An 18353-nucleotide genomic window follows, 5' to 3' on the forward strand; every position below is an offset into this window, starting at 1 on the left:
TTAATCTGAAAAAAATAATTTGTCTACCCACCAACTATATGTGGTTTCTTAAGTTTTTATTATTTGCCGTTTTATTATTATTATTATATTTATTTATTTATTACTGATTGATTTTCTTTATTTTTGATTTGTTTATTTATTTTTCATCTTATTTTGTGTAGAAAAATAAAAAGTAAGATATTTGAGAACAGTGGAATGTTTTATCAGAGCTTTTCTTGTAGAAAATTTTGACCAACGCGAAGCTTTTAAAAATCTCTTGTTTTTAATAAATGTGTTGGGTTTTTATTGGAAAACCTGATGCGGCCCAGTCTCACCCAGACCCGAGCTCCAGTGGCCCACAAGTAAATTGAGTTTGAGACCCCTGATCTAAACTTATGTGCTGTTATAATAGATCCATGATATAGGAATGTTAAAATGCATACAATATAGTCTACAAGTCTGAAGAATAGAAAATGGATGGATGGATTCCCCCTTCCCTCCATTATTTACATGAATTGTCCATATTATCCAACTAGCACTCCACGTTGTACACAAAAGGAACGCACAATGGGAAAACATACTAGTGGGTGTTTGACCTCCAGGTAGGTGTTGAATTGAGAACAAAACCAGGAAAATAACAAATAGATAGATTCTATCAAACACAATGAGGGGCCCATGAATAGTTTAATGACTATGAATCACACACAATGGCCTTCACTGTCACCGGCTCTCAAAGTAATTCAACACGTGTGACATTTTTGGAAGAAAGTGTTGGCAGCTCTCCACACAACTCCACTATTAAAATAAAATCATATCTACTAGACAGAGCGGCTTCCAACGTGCCAGTAGAGTTCAGGAGGTGCTCTGTTTTTCCAAAGCAAATGTTTTCTTTGAACTTGTCACTGATGAAAGTGTCAGACAGCCTGGCATCCATTTGGCACCAGCGATGCTTTGGCAGCAGCTCATGAGTGAGATGCGGAGATCTTTTCCTATTGTCATAAAGTCCTGCCTTAATGCTGGATTACCGTAAGCTCAGATGGCTGGCTGGCAGTGACATTTTCATATTATGAAATGACTCGTTGTCTGATTGGATCAAGGCCCAGTCGGGCTGAAGCGCTGATTACATGTACAAATACAAACAATAAGGAAGACATACTGCAACATTACAAGCTAATTGCAAGTAATCATTTCATCGTAGATGCAGAACTTAACATCACATTAGACATTTTATGTAATATTTACATAATTTCTGGCAAAGTGAGCTTATAGTTGGTGTTTGCAAGCATTTTGAGTTGGAAAGAGCTGAAAATCTACCCAGAATTAATCTTTTAGTAGAACACTTTCATGTCAAGAGAGTGTTTGGCTCCGTGTTGGAGCGATTACAGCGCAGATTAACAAAGTACATTTATGGGAAACTGAATTTAAGTAGCAGCACGTTATGTAAATCCACATTTTCAAAGAAAAAGAGAGAGCAACCACTTTGGGTTAGCTGGATTTCCAAAATTTCCCAGTAATTATAGTTGGTGCATAATGGCTTTGTCGCTTACCTCGAGCACTTTGCCGGTGATGAACTGATGACACGCCTCGCACTGCACTCCAAAGTGAATCTGGTAGTCCTTCTCACAGTAGGGAGCACCATCCCTAAGCAGAGGTAGTCAAATCTGAACATCAGTAACTTACAGTCCCACTCCAAATTATTCCGCTGTATTTTCTAAATGTACACAGTTAGATGGTAATTTATAATATTAGCTGTGTTGAGCTATTTAAAGGTAATATATTGCAATTTCATTTACTTTGCAAATACATGAAATTTACAATAAGGGTTTTATCATTGTGAGCGCAACTTTTTTTCTTAATATTTAGCAGTCACATCATTATATGTGCATCTTGTATCCTCCAGGTGCATCTCAATACATGCGAATATTGTGCAAATTGTTTCAAAATGAGAGACTATTTAAAGGAAAATGGCATTTTTGGGGGAATTTTGCCCATCATTCGTCATTCATTTGTTATGTGAAACATGAACACATTATTCTTTCCTTTTCTGTGCATTGTAATGAGAGAAAAGTAGTTAGTATGAGCTAGCTAACAATGCACGCCATGGCAGGTACCCATTTTGGTGCTAAAAATGAATAAATAAATACTAACAGTGGTCAATTTACATTACTGTCTTGTATATTAACCAAGCTACAGTGACATTGTTATTGTAGCAGTTACTGTAACACGAAAAACTATATTTATCTGGCCGAGTAACACAACGCCGAGCTAACCGCTAGTCTCAGAATCATTCACAGACGTAAGAGTGGATACCTAGCTCTCAGTTTCGCAATGAAGACACAACAAGATGCCGATTTCCTGTCGGCTTTTTTTTACCTGAGGATTGGATCACAAGTCATGTGCTGGAAGACACAGCCATCCCAATAAGTGGACATTGTAAGTGTTGTCGTTGTCTATGCTGCTGTTGCTGATGGAAGTAGCGTATGTAGCTAGTAGCTAGTAGCTAGTATGTCAAATCACTGCGCCTAGGAAAGACGTTTCGGTAATGTTTTACACCATCAAAGTATGGCAAGTATTATATGTATTCATGGACGTACTTGTTAACGCATACTCAAAGCATGTATATAAAATAATAAAATGTTAGTATTTTTTTTTAGGGCTTTGCAGTCAAAATAGGTAGGTCCCAATGATGTGCATTGCTAGCTAGCTCATAATAACTCTTTGGATTGAGCTAAGAAAATAACTTTTCTAAGATATTATAATGTATTGAGACGCACCTTTATACTGTATAGTGTAAATATGAAGGCATTGTATTTGTTCTTCCCTTCTATTCATGTGTATTGACCAATCAATGAGCTGCAGTGCGTTTAGCTCCACCCAGTACTCTGCTTGTTACCGCAGGGGAAGACTGAGAACTAAATGCTGAAATTGAAAAAGGACTCTACCAAACTATACTGCAGGGTAGACATGGAGCTCAAGTTACTTACTTGCTTATGTACTCTCCAGTTAACACTTTGCAGCAGGCCTTACACTTGAAGCAGCCCAGATGCCACTGTTTGTCCAACGCTAAGAGGGCCTGTCCGTTCTTAATGTCTCGGCCACACCCTGCACAATCTAAAGTAGCAAAACATGAATTACCTGCCAATGCTAATGTCAACTTTCAATAAAACAAAATAAGTGTGGACTCATTTAATGCTCACTTCAATTTTTTAAAACCCTGAACTTAGTGAACAGAGTGAAACCAAAGCCACAAGACGGTAACAGGCGCCACTTTATATCACGTATCTCTGAAGACATGGCTTTCCATATCTAAGAACGATGCAGAGGCTGTAAACAGTGTGAGCGGGTTGGTTCCCTTAATGACCAAAATGTCATCGCATCTTTAATGAGTAGAGGATGAAAGCAGAACCTTCTGCAACCACAGGGGACGTAAGTACGTAAGACATAACAGGGTTGCGGTGATGACGTGAGGAGAATAAGCATGTCTTATTCATAGGTGACCTTGTCTGAAAGCTCTTTAACTGTCAGCAGAGAGGCCGCTGGGTGGTGAGAGCGATGGTGGGAAAAGGAGAGACAGAGGAAAAGAAGAAAGATTTAGAGGGTGAGGGTTCGGGGGTTGCAAATTCCCCTTTCCTGAGGAAAAGAAAATCCTGCTTAATTTAGTAAGGAATGTCTGGAGAAGAGAACAAACTCCCGATGTAGAAACAGCTCATCTTTCAGTCTTCACTAGTCGGTTACTCAATATTGCTAGAAAACAATTGTTAGAACTTGTTCGGCTCATGTTCTTCATGTCTTAACATACACTCACACACCAATGACACAAATATTGTAGATTCTGTAGATTATGGCGATTTTAATCAAATATAAACAAATATGAATAGTTAAATGTATTACACTCAAGCTGCTACATTTAAAATGAATGAGAATACCGTTGTGTTTTTTATTCATTGCAGCTTTGAACCAATTTAGTACTTTGTTCAATTACCTTGAAATGAATGGGAGTACCTAATGTACCATACATACTTTAACTCATCCAATTACAGTCATTTTTCAGTACTGGCCATTTTTGATGATTTTGTCTGATTTTTCAAGGCATTCTGGATATTGTGTTCTAGGGCTATTTAAACACGGTACACACCAAAAAAAAGTTTACTCTCATATTTCATCAGAAGAACAACGTTTGTTTCTGTTCATTAGTAATCAGCAACAAAACATAAGTTGTTTTCAACTAAAAAGGGAAAAAAACATAAGTTTTGTGAAAAAATCCATTTCAAACAATGGTTGTTTTACAGGAAAATAACTATTTATTTACCAATATATCACCAAGAACTATTTATAAATTTCACATTTGTAACTGTGTTTGCGTATTTGCGTGCGTGTGTTCATGCATTAGAATTTCCCTTCAATTAGGGCCCTATAAATTCCGCGTTCACGGAATCGCGGACGGAATCGCGGAATTGGACAATAAAAACGGAAATTATTTTGAATGCGGAATATCGCGGAAATGCTGTTTTCATGAGAAAGAGGAACATAAACCTGGGGAATCGTTCCCGGAGGTCGGTAATCAATGTGACACAATACCTGCCTACCGCCCTTTTTCAAACATGGCACTCCCCCCGTCTGCGAAGAAGTTGCGCAATACCACGCTAACGCCGAAATACAGAGCCGAGCAGTACCCAGGTGACTTCTATGTATCTGGTGACATGTTTTTTTGTACTTTCTGTCAACACTCAGTTGACTGGAAGCGAAAAGACACATGTGATGACCACTTGTTATCCAAAAGTCATCTAAAAAAAAAAAAAAGAAACGCATAGCGCTAACGCTAGCAGGGAGCCCCGACAGACATGCGTTACTGCCTCGTTCAAGTCAGCGGACTTAAGAAAAGACTTCGTCGAGGATTTTGCCTTGTTTTGATGCACTTTATGTACTGTGGAAAAGATTGTTTTAATATGTTCTATGTTAAAAAATTGACTGTGTTTTGTATAAAGTCAAGTATATTTTCGCTTGAAGAGAAAAGGCTGGTTGAGCACTTTATTATTTTTTAATATGTCATTTGTTTTCACTTCAAACATGTTTTATTTGAAGTACCTAGTGCAATGTTGTGTTACATGATGCAGTAGTAAAGTATTGAGGAAAAGTGCAATATTGTGTCGCCTCAATGAATGTAAGTTCATTTCTAATTAATTAGTGTGCATTTTATTCATAAACATTATTAAAACGCACTCTTTTGTGGTAAAATGAGTAAAAGGTAAAACAAAAATGGAATTCCAAAAAATTAAAACGGAAAAAACGGAATTTGGGAAAAAATAAAAACGGAATTTATAGGGCTCTATTCAATGCCTAACCGCGTGCATGCTACACAGCTCCGTGCTTTTTGACTTCCTGCTCGCTGTGGAGTGCACTTCAGCCACCTTGTGGCTATTTTTATGGCTTAAAACTGCACCAAACATGATCTCTTCTGTTGTGCAATTGCATCATCACCTATTTTGTCTATAAAAAAAGTTTTAAAAAATGTATAAATAAGTCTTTGGAGGTGAATGAGTTAATAAAAGACTTACTATGTCTCAATACAATATCCTATAAATCCTGCAACTGACTTCCTAAATCCAAATAAATTCATACTTGATAAAAGACAATGCCTTCCAATGCATCAGTGATAAGACAAGAGTTACTTACTGCTGGAGCCCAGGATGTCTTTTGGTCCTGGAGACATAGGTTCAAGGCAGTATTGACACAAACAGTCCTTCCCATTAAAGGTCACCCTGTCTCCGGCGGGGAAGGGCCGTCTGGAAAGGGGATGGCATCAGTTATTGGTAAACAGACCGACACTGTGGTTCAAGTTTATTGAATGTGGCTTGGAGGTTCATCTATCAGTCCGTCTATCCATTCATTTATCTGTTGTATAATGGTGCATAATATACAAACAAAAAAGAGAGGGTCTTAGCCAAAACTGACAAAGGATGTACTGTAATGAGATATTACTTACTGGCATGTAAAACCTTCCCATTTACGCATTTTTAATGCACTCTACTTGCTACAATCCAATGAACAGCATGATCAATTTGAAGCTTACTTGCAGATAGTGCAGACAAAGCAGGCCGGGTGATATGTCTTTCCCAACGCAGTGACCACTTCCCCCTCCACAAAGTCCCCGCATCCATTGCAGCGGGTACCATGCATGCGTTGGTAGTCCAGCGTGCACAGATACTCTCCATTCTTCATGAAGAAGCCCCCCTGGGCCAGGTCACACCCGCACACTGCACAGAGCACATATAGTGGCACGGATCATTTCATGCTCAGCTCATACTACAGCAAACACTCATCCATCAAGCACCGCACTCCTCTATGCATGAGTGCTTTGTCAAGACTTACTAGTGTACTTAGGAAAAAAAGACTTCAAACATATAAATTCCTTTCAGGGGTGCCAGTCAGAATACTTATTCCAATGACAAGGCGCCACCTTGAATGTTCATGTAAATGACCGTGTCGTGCTCAACGCAACAATTGTACAATTGTCCGGCCCAGGAAACAGTTTTGATCTGCCCCTGAAGATAAGTGGCTTTAAATATTCCACACTATGTAGTTAGTTCCTTCTATTCAGTTAGAACTTTGTTATGTAAAACAAAGACACACTGCGTTAGGGTTAAAAGGTTGGAAAATACTATATTTCTTTGATTTGTTGCCCTGTTTCCCTGTAAGTATTTTATTCTTATTATACATCATCTGTTTAAGTGGAGGGCTGCACGGCGGTCGTGTGGTTAGCGCGCAGACCTCACAGCTAGGAGACCAGGGTTCAATTTCACCCTCGGCCATCTCTGTGTGGAGTTTGCATGTTTTCCCCGTGCATGCGTGGGTTTTCTCCGGGTACTCCGGTTTCCTCCCACATTCCAAAAACATGCTAGGTTAATTGGCGACTCCAAATTGTCCATAGGTATGAATGTGAGTGTGAATGGTTGTTTGTCTATATGTGCCCTGTGATTGGCTGGCGACCAGTCCAGGGTGTACCCCGCCTCTCGCCCAAAGACAGCTGGGATAGGCTCAAGCACCCCCCGCGACCCTCGTGAGGAAAAGCGGTAGAAAATGAATGAATGAATGAATATTGAAATTCACTTATCGCTGTCGGGTCTGGAACCAATGGACTGCAATAAACGAGGAGTGACAGAAGATATTTCAGAAAGTTGAAAAATGTTGACCATTTGGGTCACCGCTTGTCATTAAGGGGTGATGGTGCGTCCCGCAGCCAAACTATTTGAGAAAGCACTGCTCTAAACTGTAAGAGAAATATTAATTTAATGCTTTATTATTATGATTATAGCTTAACTAGACTTGTGTATAGTTATTTTATTATGTTCTAGTGTTTCTTCATGTATTAAGTAACCATATAATAGCGTATATGTGTGTGTGTGACGTCACCGTTGCAGTTCAAACTGGGGTAATATCTATATTTAGAATATTTTAACCACAGAGAACAAAGAAAACATTCCAGCATCACAGTGTGGGGACTTTTAAGTGTTTAATGGCTTTTGGAAATGTTGCAGCAAAGGGGGAAAATATTTTGATGTTTGCATTAACTTGACCTAATCATTCTTATGCAACGAGCCACGCTAAGTCCTTCGGATGAATGGCAGCGAGTGAGGGAGAGTATAAGATTTAATTGCATTAGGGCTCAGGGATGATGAGATTAACTTGTAAGCTAACTGATTTGAGAGGCAAGCGGCAGTTGATCTTTGTGATGGTGACCATCGCTTCTTATCAAAAGAAAAAGTGATGTATTACATCACAATTTTTAGAAAGCTAAAAGGGTTTATAATGCAAGCATTTGGGGGAAATGAAATGTCTTGGTTTTGTGGCTTGAATGCAATAATACAAATGCATGCAAATAGTGTAATAACTCCGAAGAACCTTTAGAATTGGGTATGAGGCAATCAACTCCTGACTAGGACATTGCACTCCTTTCACAAACTCCATCAAGGCATGTGTGCACATCCACTTGTTAAAGACAGAAATAGGTACTAATCTCAGAGTAAGCATATTTTAAGCTTGTTATTCTGGGCCCTCATTGATAGCTGAAACAGCGCTCCAGTCATGGATTAACCACTATAGGCTTCGCTGGAACAGGTTGAGCCTTTAAGAAGGAGACAGCTAGGCCAGTCGATGGCATCGAAGTAGTGATCGTGCCAGAAATTCATCTCTAATGGGGTTAAACACTGAAGGACACTCGTCAGGGAAGTCAGAGCGGAGCCGCCGCGCAAGTCTGAAATGTGAAAATGAGCCACGACTATTGAAGTCAGGTTGTGCGGTGACAGGCACATAACAGCTTGTAGGAAACTATCATCAGATTGGTCAGATATGTTGAAGAGACTGTATGCAGCTCGCTCCAAATTATATGTTTTTATAGCAAAAATTAGAAAAGAATAGCACCACCGGTTGGCATATGATACTAATAGTGGTCCATTGATTTTCTATGCCGCTTATCCACGCCGGCGTCGCAGGGGTATGCTGACTTACAGTCCAGTCCCTCTTTGTGATGCATATTTTTGACTGATGTGACTTGTACATATTGTATACGGTACAGCAAATGTGCATAATCATGGAATTAGTGCTTTGTTAATTCAGTAGTGTGTTCCTGTACCTTTACATGTGAAACACTTTAGATGGAAGTGTTTGTTCTGCACCCGCAGCACCTCGCCCTTACATGGCTGCCCGCACTTACAGCACTGGATCAGGGGCTTCTCTGTGGAGTGGTGGTGCGTGTCCTGCGCATGAGCCACTGCAAAAAGAAGACAAATTAACATTAGTAATGGGCTCCAAATGATGACGGTGACTCATCCCGCTTTGCACGATGTGACAGTCTGCAGTTACATCACACAACTCGGTACTGGTCTGAGCACACACTGCAAACACTCACATACACAGGGACATGAAGGGTTAGGCCAACCGCTGCGAGTGTTGCAGGAAAACAATTAGCAAGTCAGCACAAGTCAGGCCCCCTACATACAGTCGACTATCAACACAAATAACAAAAACTAAATCCAAAAACAGAATAGTGGTAATGGTAATGGTTTTATTTCATTTGAACATGCATCAGATTACAATTGAATGCATCCCATAATCAGTTCACAGTTCCACATGTCCAAAAGGAGTAGGAAGAAGCAAAGCTTATTAAATCCTACCCCTCCATCTGGTACTTTTACAATCAGTAACTGTTACATTTGTTCACTTCCTGCTTTCCATAATACAGTGTTTTTTTGTTTTTTTTTAATTTTGTAATTTTTTGTCCCGTACCGAAGTAGGAGGTGATATGACCATCCAATGACATAATGGGTACCATAGTAAGTGTCAATATAGTGATATATATAGCACATCATGACTGGTTCAAGACTCTTCATCCTTGTATTTAGCAAACATCAACTGCTTGTATTATTTCTTGAATTGGCTCATCACTCTTAGTGCACTTTTAACCCTAAACTACATTTTAAAAATCATCTTTTCCCCTCTTATGGATTGTGAAATTACTGTTGGTTGTTTGAGAGAGTTGTCAAATCTTTGACAAACTGCAGATCCCAACACTCAACTCAGATAAGAATAAAACAGGCTTCCTCTGAACAGAATGTCTGTGTTCCTTTCTTCTGTGCAGTTTATTGGCAGCCATACATTTGTACAGTATATGATGTAGGGGCAGCAGCATACTGAGCAGAATATAAACATAGTTTTCACACAGATACCATTTTTTTCTGGCACTGTTTGATGATACATCCAGGAACATTAAGCAAAGCTCTACGTGCAACATGCACTCACGTGTGTACCAAAGACATTTTCTACTCACATTCAGGCTATTAATGGCTAAGATTATTAACAGTTGTGCAATATTATAAGATGGTTCAGTAAAAAGTGAAATTTCACAGCATTTCATCAGTCTATTCTCAAGGGGCATTATCAAAACCGATAACAAATGAGATAATAAATCATGCAAGCAGAGAAGAACATGGCAAAAACTGAAAAGAGGATCTGCTGTTTGAGTGACGGGGGAAAGAATGTGGGAATTGGGCACCTCTCGGCTGATGTAATTACACTCAGCAGGACAATGAGTCATCTCTGGGTGAACCAGACAGTGAAGACTCAGCAGCTCCTAGTGTGACATTGCACCTCCAAACAAAACCACAGGCCATCTGGGTAATGGAGCACTGCAAAAACACAGGTTGAGCATGTTTATGAGAAAGGAAGCCATTTTTTTTTAGTTCGTGTCGTTTCGTGACAGGCTGCTATAAATAAATAATAACTAAAATGCGGGAAACTAGTAACAACATGGCAGTAAAATAAAAGACGGCAATTTCAAATACACCAAAAGAAAGTAAGTGACCCAAGACTAAAATGCTAGAAGACTTACTGATACTGATCACCATGAGTGAAATCGGCTGATACCAATCACATGGATTAAGAATGTGAGGAAACCGGAGTACCCGGAGAAAACCCACAAACACACAGGGAGAACATGCAAACTCCACACAGATGACCAGGGGTGAAATTAAAAAAACAGGTCTTCCCGATCTGTGGCCTACTTGTAACCACTTGTACACCGTGTAGCCAAAAACATGCATGTTAGTTAAATTGTCCATAGGTATGAATGAGTGTGAATGGTTGTTTGTCTATATGTGCCGTGTGATTGGCTGGCGACCAGTCCAGGGTGTACCCCGCCTCTTGCCCAAAGATAGATGGGATAGGCTCCAGCATACCCGCAACCTTAGTGAGGATAAGCGGCATAGAAAATGGATGGATGGATGTATGGTACTATAAGATTATCGCTGCAGCCCTAATGCTAACTATTACTAACACAGTCACTGGGAAATATTTCAACTCTAATGGTAGCCTGTGACTTTTGCACATTACGGTAAATGTGTGGGTGAGTAATCTTAGTGTCAGTAATGTGTTCGTTCTGATTTATAATGTAAAGCAACATTCAGCATCATTCACAAGTAACGACTGTACTGTAATTCAATAAACTAATAACACTACTTTAAGTAAATAGACTTAACTACTGTCTTATATTATGTTGACGCAACCCAGCGTGGAAAAGTCATCGCTTACATTTAAACAATCCATGTTTCAATCCAAAGGCATGTACAGAAGTGATGTGAAAAGTAAGGTTTGGAAGGGAAAGAATGTGCTGTGTTTTTCCATCCCAACGCTGCGTGCTCCCTCTACTATGGAGTGCTGTGGAGCCTCAGCAAAGGTTGGAAAGAGGCGGAGACACTGTGGCAAAATAAAACTCAGATTGGCACGCTACAACACATTTTATTAAAAATTTAAAACACAAAAAAGGTTTTACTAACAGCTACAAGATTGGGACATCGCAGCATGTTTATATGATGAAGACCATATTCCAACGTAAAGCAGACATGTACTGGATGAAGGTGTACTGCATGTATAGATGTCAATAAAAGTGATTTTCTATTCATGTCTAGGTGATAGTCTGGAGGGGTTCAAATATGTATATTATTTAACATTATAAATAAGTAAGCATATGGTACATGATGCAAACTCAGCACAGAGCAAGTCTCCCTCGAATATATAATAGAACCTTTCTTCGGATTTATGCACATTCCCGAGTCTTAGCTGGAAGTGGTGGCTGTGCTGACTGCGTGATCTGTCTTGCTTCATCACAGAGGGATAACTGACTGATATGAGCCTAAACACACAATGAGAACACACACACACAACTATGGTGCTGAGAAAGCAAAAACCGGCAGAGCATCCTGAAGCCTGGTGCAGAGGCATTGGGGGCGGGGGGGCGGGCTGCTCTCCTCACCCCTAAAGCCCTCCCACCCTCCACACATATAAGCAGAGTCTCGCTGTGTCGACAATAACAAAAGGTTGCGCATGATACTCCGAGGGGAAATGATGAGGAAAGCCTCCGTTACCCCTGGGACGGATTCTCCTGCAACACGTGCTCCTGTCTCGTTGGGAAATGACAACTGACAAAGGTGGAGACATGTGCCTTGATTTACACCTCATAAAAACTGAAAACCACATTAGCAGGGTTGAAAATACACTAGAGGAAAGGGACTCCAGACAAGAGATAAAAGCTCTTCTAAAATATTTATCTGTGCATTGACTTTTTTCAGATAATCCAGTATCTCCAACGTAGACGGACAACATCCAACAACAGAGTGTGTCAGTAGTGGTAAGACAAACAGACAAAGAGGTGAAGCACAATAGGGACACAGATGTGCCTCGCTCATCCACTCCAATGGAGTGGTAGCCTTTGCCCCTGTTTTGCAAATAGGTTCCATGGGAAACCATCACAAAGGAGGGGACGATGACAATATAGAAGTTTCACATACAGAACAAAATTAATTACAAGTCCATGCAAACCATCCTAATCAATTTCTCACAAAGAACCAGATTTCACTCAGAAAGACCTCACCCACAGACCTCCATCAAGACTGAAGAATCCTACTATTTAACATGCATACTCTCCTCTTGCATACAGTATAAATATTGTCATTTCCATTCATGCATTATGTATTGAGAAATTAAGTGGATGCCTAATTTAGAAATGTCAGCAAAAAACTTGATGCATGGGCCAACTACTCAGGGCCGGTTGATGTTAAGTACCAAAACAATGGGTTTTGACATAAAGGAAAAGAAGCAAGAATAAAAAAAAAAAACAGCAATCAGACAGATAAACAATATGCAAAAAAACTTAGTTTAGGGAGTGCTAAAGTGCCTAACTGCTAAAGTATTACTGGTGATGTCACATGATTTGACATATTTCTTACACACAAATGTGTGTTGATGTTATTGCACGTGTCGTACACCGATGTGTGCAGATGTTATTGCCAAATCTCCTCCAACAAAGGTGTATATAGCTTCACAATGAAATGAAAATTGGGATAGAATAGCTCATAGTCACATAGGTCACTACAGCCATACTCAGAGTTTACAACCAGGTCACAGAAATGGGGCACAGCCACACCAGTATTAGGGTTATTAGGTTGACATTTTCAGTTCCCAGCAACATTCCAGAGGATGATGATTTCAGAGAATCAACAGTGTGGGTCTCAAGTTCACACTGACATATGTGCTCTCAAGCCAAGTACCTTGGCTTTGGATTACCAGGTCTGGAAACACGGGCTTGTTTTGCAGCAAGAGGGGACACATGAAAGTCTCCAACCTGGACTGCAACAGCAGGAAGTTAAACAAAACAAGACTTGAGGTATTCAGTTGTAGGGTGGGGGTGTCTTACCTCTAAACTAACAAAAAGTTATTTCTTGTACAAGGAGTAGAATCTAACAGCAGTTTTCACCTTCAGCATTCTATACCTGGAAAGTGCAGTTCAATTGTAGTTACCCTACAAGCTTGTGTAGAGCCCTATCATGTCCGCTAGGGTGCATCAAAAAACACAATTATTGAATTTTGATATGGCTGGGTACTAAAAGTGCTCCAATATATGTCGAAACAACATATAGAAAATATTTTTCCAATACATGATTATTTAGGGGTGCCACCATACATCTGTTTTTGTGGAATAAAGTGGTGAACAGTTCAATGGTCGCCATGGAGATTTGAGGTCAGCAAAGACTGCAGCTCAAGAACTCTGAGGTGATCTTTATGTTTTTGTTGGTATTTATACTCCTATTACATATTACTAGCAAATTTGCGGTTTTGTCTTTGTAATTTGAATGATTTGTAGTCATATTTATAGGTATTTAGTGCTCATTGCCTCTACTGTAGCTAACATTAGCTAGCTACAGTTTGCTAATGACAGTTAGCTAATAGCTGAGCAAGCATAACATCAACAAGAGTAATATAGAGTAGACAGTATTGCTGATGCCTCATATTTATTGAGAGTGGTACTGTAGTCCTACATAATCTGATATACACTTGTCCATTTATTATTTTAGGCACTGTGCAGCACAACCCACCAGCTCTCCTAAGATGCTGCCCTCTGGTCTTTGGTCTGGGCCCCCTTTGATAACCCTATAGAAAATGATGCTGTATACAAGTTCATTGTACTCAACATTTCCAGGTCAACTTTTTGGCAATTAGACTAGAAATTGCACATTTTCCGAAATTTTACAGTTTATGTGTGAGGTGGCACCCCTAAATCTCAATGTATTTCCTCAAAACTTTGCAAAAGACATTCTTATGTTCATTAGAAAAAAATGGAATGCCAGCCAAATTGATATTATGAATTTTAAATTTCCCATTCAAATTTGATGCACCCTAATGTCCATGTTACTGGAATCGCAGAATTGACCAATAAAAATTGAATCTACTGTTAAATGTAGAATCTTGCATACATTTAATTAAATGTTGTCATCAGGAGGAGAAGGGACATTTGAGGAGAAGTAGCTTCCCAGCGGACCGCTCATTCCTGGAATTGCATCGACAACTGCGTTTTGCTTAACCACAAGCACGGTCATTAAAGTTTGTTGAGGATTTTGTAGCAATGTGTGCTTGAGGCTGACATCCCATTTGCTACAACTACAGCTAAGCTACAGCCATTTCTGAAATAATGAAATTCTGAAAAAAATCCAAACATGTATGTATATCATCAATAAATGTAAGTACTTTTGCAATTAATTAAAGGACATTTTATTCTGCGACAGTGACATTTGTGGGGAAATAAAAATGCATTGAACACGATAATGCAGTGGGTCCGATTCCCAACCAATGTGCCAACACCCAGCTATTGTAGCTCGCCCGTGCCAAGATAGGATAAATGGTAAGATGGCGTCAAGAAGGGCATCTGGGATGAAGACAAATCACAGAGTGACTCACTACAACCAGATATTTACTGGTCTGTGAAGTCCTATAATGAGTGGAAATGGGCAAAAAATATATAGCCGCTATTAAATCCCACTGCATGATCACATATGTGAGCATGTGTCTTTGGGGGAGGGTGTGCAGAGCTCTTTATCACCCAGTCATAACAAGAAGCTCTTAACCCTCAGCACCATGAATATGTATGACTGCTAGCCTGCCTCTTTGCCCCACCACCAGCAGCCCAGACAAAGCACTTCAAACACACCAAAATGTGTGGGGGGGAACCCTATCAAGCTCAACCAGGCACCCCAACCTTGAATAACTAATCCTCAGGGACCTGGGATGGGAATAATGATCTGCCACAGTGCAAAGCAGCAAGAACACAGCAGTGACAAATGCTGATAAACACTTCCACTTGCAGGACAGTGGCTTATCCAAAAAAGACAATGGTTGGTTCATGAACTATACAACCATTGTGTTTGTACACTATACTATGTAGCTTTTTGATTCAGAATGATGGAGCATTACATCGCCATGCTCCACTCTTTTATTTCCTGTTATATTAAGACCGACGAGGCCAAACAAAGAGGATGTTGTTCACCAGCCCAGTGTAACAAAAGGTTACATTATTCTTGTGTCTGTCTTGTTGTTTTAAGCGTGTGTATTTTAGGTCAATGACTTTCTCTTCCTGGCTGACCACTTATCTCATCTGTATGTTTTGGTCCAGTATACCAGCTGCACAAACACTGTGTTGACGGACAGCGTGTGTGTGGCTGTGTTTGATGTCTGTGGAAGGGGTTAGCGCCTCTTAAAGAAAGCAGACACTGGCAAGCATCAAAGATAAGTCGGCGTTCCCTACAGTTCTTATCAGTGGAGAAAACGTCTCTTGCATTGGTCAAAGTTCATAAAGAAACATGGTCAGTGAGGTGATTTTCTAATGAATGCAGTAGAAATTAATGAAGCTGAGGGACATTCCATGGCTGTGATGAATTAGGAACTATTTAGAGGCTATGCTTTGCTCAGAAAAACGGGACAACCACCTGCAAGCTGTGAAAATGCTAACGCTGCAGTGTCTCAATTGTGATTCATCATACAGGGTATACAGTCTAATTCAACTTGTCTGCCGTGCATCAGCTGAGCTCAGAACCCACAGATGAACTGCATGATAAAACTGCTGATGACACAATGGACTTTTGAGTCACATTGTTATGTTATGCATGCAATAAAACAGTTGAAGTTGAACTTGCAGTTGAAGTTCATGGAGAACTTTCAGAGACATTGTAGGAGATAAACATGTGGCTGCCAGAGGTTTCGGGTGTTCTGCCAGCACAAAGACTCGGTGGCGAAAGCCGTTATTTGGTGGCCATCTGACTCCACATCAAACAAACAGTTCCAGGGCTGCATGCAGCTCGTGGCCAAGGGAGCATCATCAGATAAATAAACAAACCTACACACTCACACGGGTCAAAAAGAACAGTAAACACTCTTTTTTTGGTGGAGGAGATATTTTCAGACAAAAAAAAAATATATCACATTACACCCACACACAGCAAACAAAGCTGTCTGAACAAGCCAGAAGCTAAGAAATGCGTTTTATTAAAACACAGGACATATTTGTGGTATTACTATTACAGGAATGAACAGATGATATGTACTGCCGATGATTTATAATTCAGTGTTGATTCGCTTCATTCATTGTTACAACAAAAAATCTTTATATCAATAGAGTAACCACATACACTTTGAAAATATTTATTTTTAAATATTCCTATCACATGTCACTTTGTGCCATGTAATAAGTTATTCATCCCCAACTGTTCCTTCTGATTATAATGAGTTATTACAAATAATCCTTAAACTACATGTCCCAGTAAATGCATCAGAGATGGTAATATGACTGAAATATGCTCCTTGGTCCTCATTCATCACATACAGCCCGGTGACCTTGATTGTAGGTGGAAACAACCACCTTTTCCTTTAAATGAGCCACTATGAATGAGGCCACATCTGACAACAATGGAGTGTACCTTTTGGATGGTCACCATGGCGACGGCTGCAGACAGAGCATGGGAGGGAGAGAGGCAGAGAGAGATAGAGAGAGAGCGCTGCGCAATGTGCTTCCCTATACGAGTGCTCCACTTTTTCCATGTTATAGTTTTAGCTGCATTGCCAGTGGAGATGCATCATTTTATGCATATTATTCACCATATGGTGTCACGCTCCCTCATAACACACCAGATGCCATGTTCCTACAGACATTTACATAAAGCTCCACACTGCCAAATGAAGCATACTCCAGCCCAAGCATCATGTTGCTAGTATTGTGAGATGCATTGCATGTTTAAGCCTGTTTACACACCAAATGAATAATAATAAGTTATAAATATACATTTATTGTTGCCTTATTGTGGTGCTTCTTATAAGCAGCACAAACACACCCACGGAAAGATGCCAATACCTGAAATGTCAGCATCACTTTCACATACATAAGAGATGGGACACAAGCAAATATATGATAAAAACACCGCCACATCCATCCACGGTCAACAACCCGACAGAGGAAACAAATGTCAGTCCACTCCATTCCTGACCACAGCCACCACAATACCTTTTTCTTTGACCATGACCATTGGAATCCAGCAAATCTTCAACAGAGAAGCCTCGAAGTACCTCTCAGCGGTAAAAACAGCAGCAAAGGGATCCTTTTCAAGTCAAGACACCACAGCCGGAGAACTGGGGGAGGTGTAGGTGCTATGTGCTCCTCCTAAAAACACGACTACAGTGAGGGGTTCGCCCGCCTGCTTTGCTGCTACATCCCTCTTCTCCTCCTCCTCCTCTGCCCACTCCTCCTCCCTGCACTCCCTCACCGCCTGTCCCTCTGTTGTGTCAGCCACCTCCTCACTGCAGCAACCTGGTGGCTGCTGCTTCCGTGTGAACTCTCCCCAAATGTCAGCGCAGACTACGTGTAAGCTCGGTCCATTTGTAGGCAATATATGAACATTTAACCTTTTACCATCAAGTAATCACAGGGCATGTCCAAAGGTTATATAAAACAGGGGTTTTAAGTGTGAGGCAGGCTTCCCCCGTGAGACTCAAGCGTGGGTGAGGCAGCTTGAGAAAAATAAAGAGAATTTTTTTTTCCAACCTGCTAAGCGAAGTTTAAGTCCATGTCAACAGGAAAATTAGTATTATTTTTAGTTCTTACTATGAGAGCGTGAGTCGGTGTGAGAAATACCTCATCCTTCCTGCTACCAAAAAGGCAAACTACAGTTTGTCTGTAGTGAATTTCATTTCAGGATAACAGGATAACACAAAAACCAAGCAGTTTTCCTTAAACTTGATGGCAGACCTGAAATATGGGCAGGATCCAAACACATTTCAACATAGCAAATACATTTTTTACAGTAGCAATCATCAATGTGTGTTGTTCTCTTGGAGCTGCACTTAAACAGGACCTACTATGCTTTACCACTTTTCTGACCTATAAATGTTGTCATAATGTTGTATTCACATGATAAACTATACCAAAGCATCAAATAGAACTTTTGAAAGGCTCTGCACACTCGTTTTTTTTCTAACACCAAGTTATACTGACATCAGTACGATCC

The 18353-nt window shown here is 40.1% G+C and overlaps 1 protein-coding gene across 14 annotated transcripts in view; it reads right to left on the bottom strand.

The window, feature by feature from the left end:
- The window catches only part of LOC131107718 (actin-binding LIM protein 1-like), a 48321-nt gene that overhangs the window by 17947 nt on the left and 12021 nt on the right, over window positions 1-18353 (bottom strand). For 12 of the 14 annotated variants that reach the window (XR_009120317.1, XR_009120312.1, XR_009120313.1 and 9 more), the window contains exons 2-6: window positions 8609-8746; window positions 6050-6233; window positions 5653-5762; window positions 2964-3090; window positions 1527-1620 (exon numbers count right to left, since the gene is read on the bottom strand). Coding sequence is in view for 2 of the 14 variants with exons in the window: in XM_058057957.1 (XP_057913940.1) it covers window positions 1527-1620; window positions 2964-3090; window positions 5653-5762; window positions 6050-6233; window positions 8609-8746 (653 nt within the window). In the remaining 12 variants the exon portion in view is untranslated. Of the gene's footprint in view, window positions 1-1526; window positions 1621-2963; window positions 3091-5652; window positions 5763-6049; window positions 6234-8608; window positions 8747-17353; window positions 17567-18353 lie in introns of those variants that run through there. The other 2 variants (XR_009120320.1, XR_009120316.1) reach the window with 1 other exon arrangement.

Source organism: Doryrhamphus excisus, chromosome 20 (assembly GCF_030265055.1).
Source record: "Doryrhamphus excisus isolate RoL2022-K1 chromosome 20, RoL_Dexc_1.0, whole genome shotgun sequence".
Classification (NCBI taxonomy): domain Eukaryota; kingdom Metazoa; phylum Chordata; class Actinopteri; order Syngnathiformes; family Syngnathidae; genus Doryrhamphus; species Doryrhamphus excisus.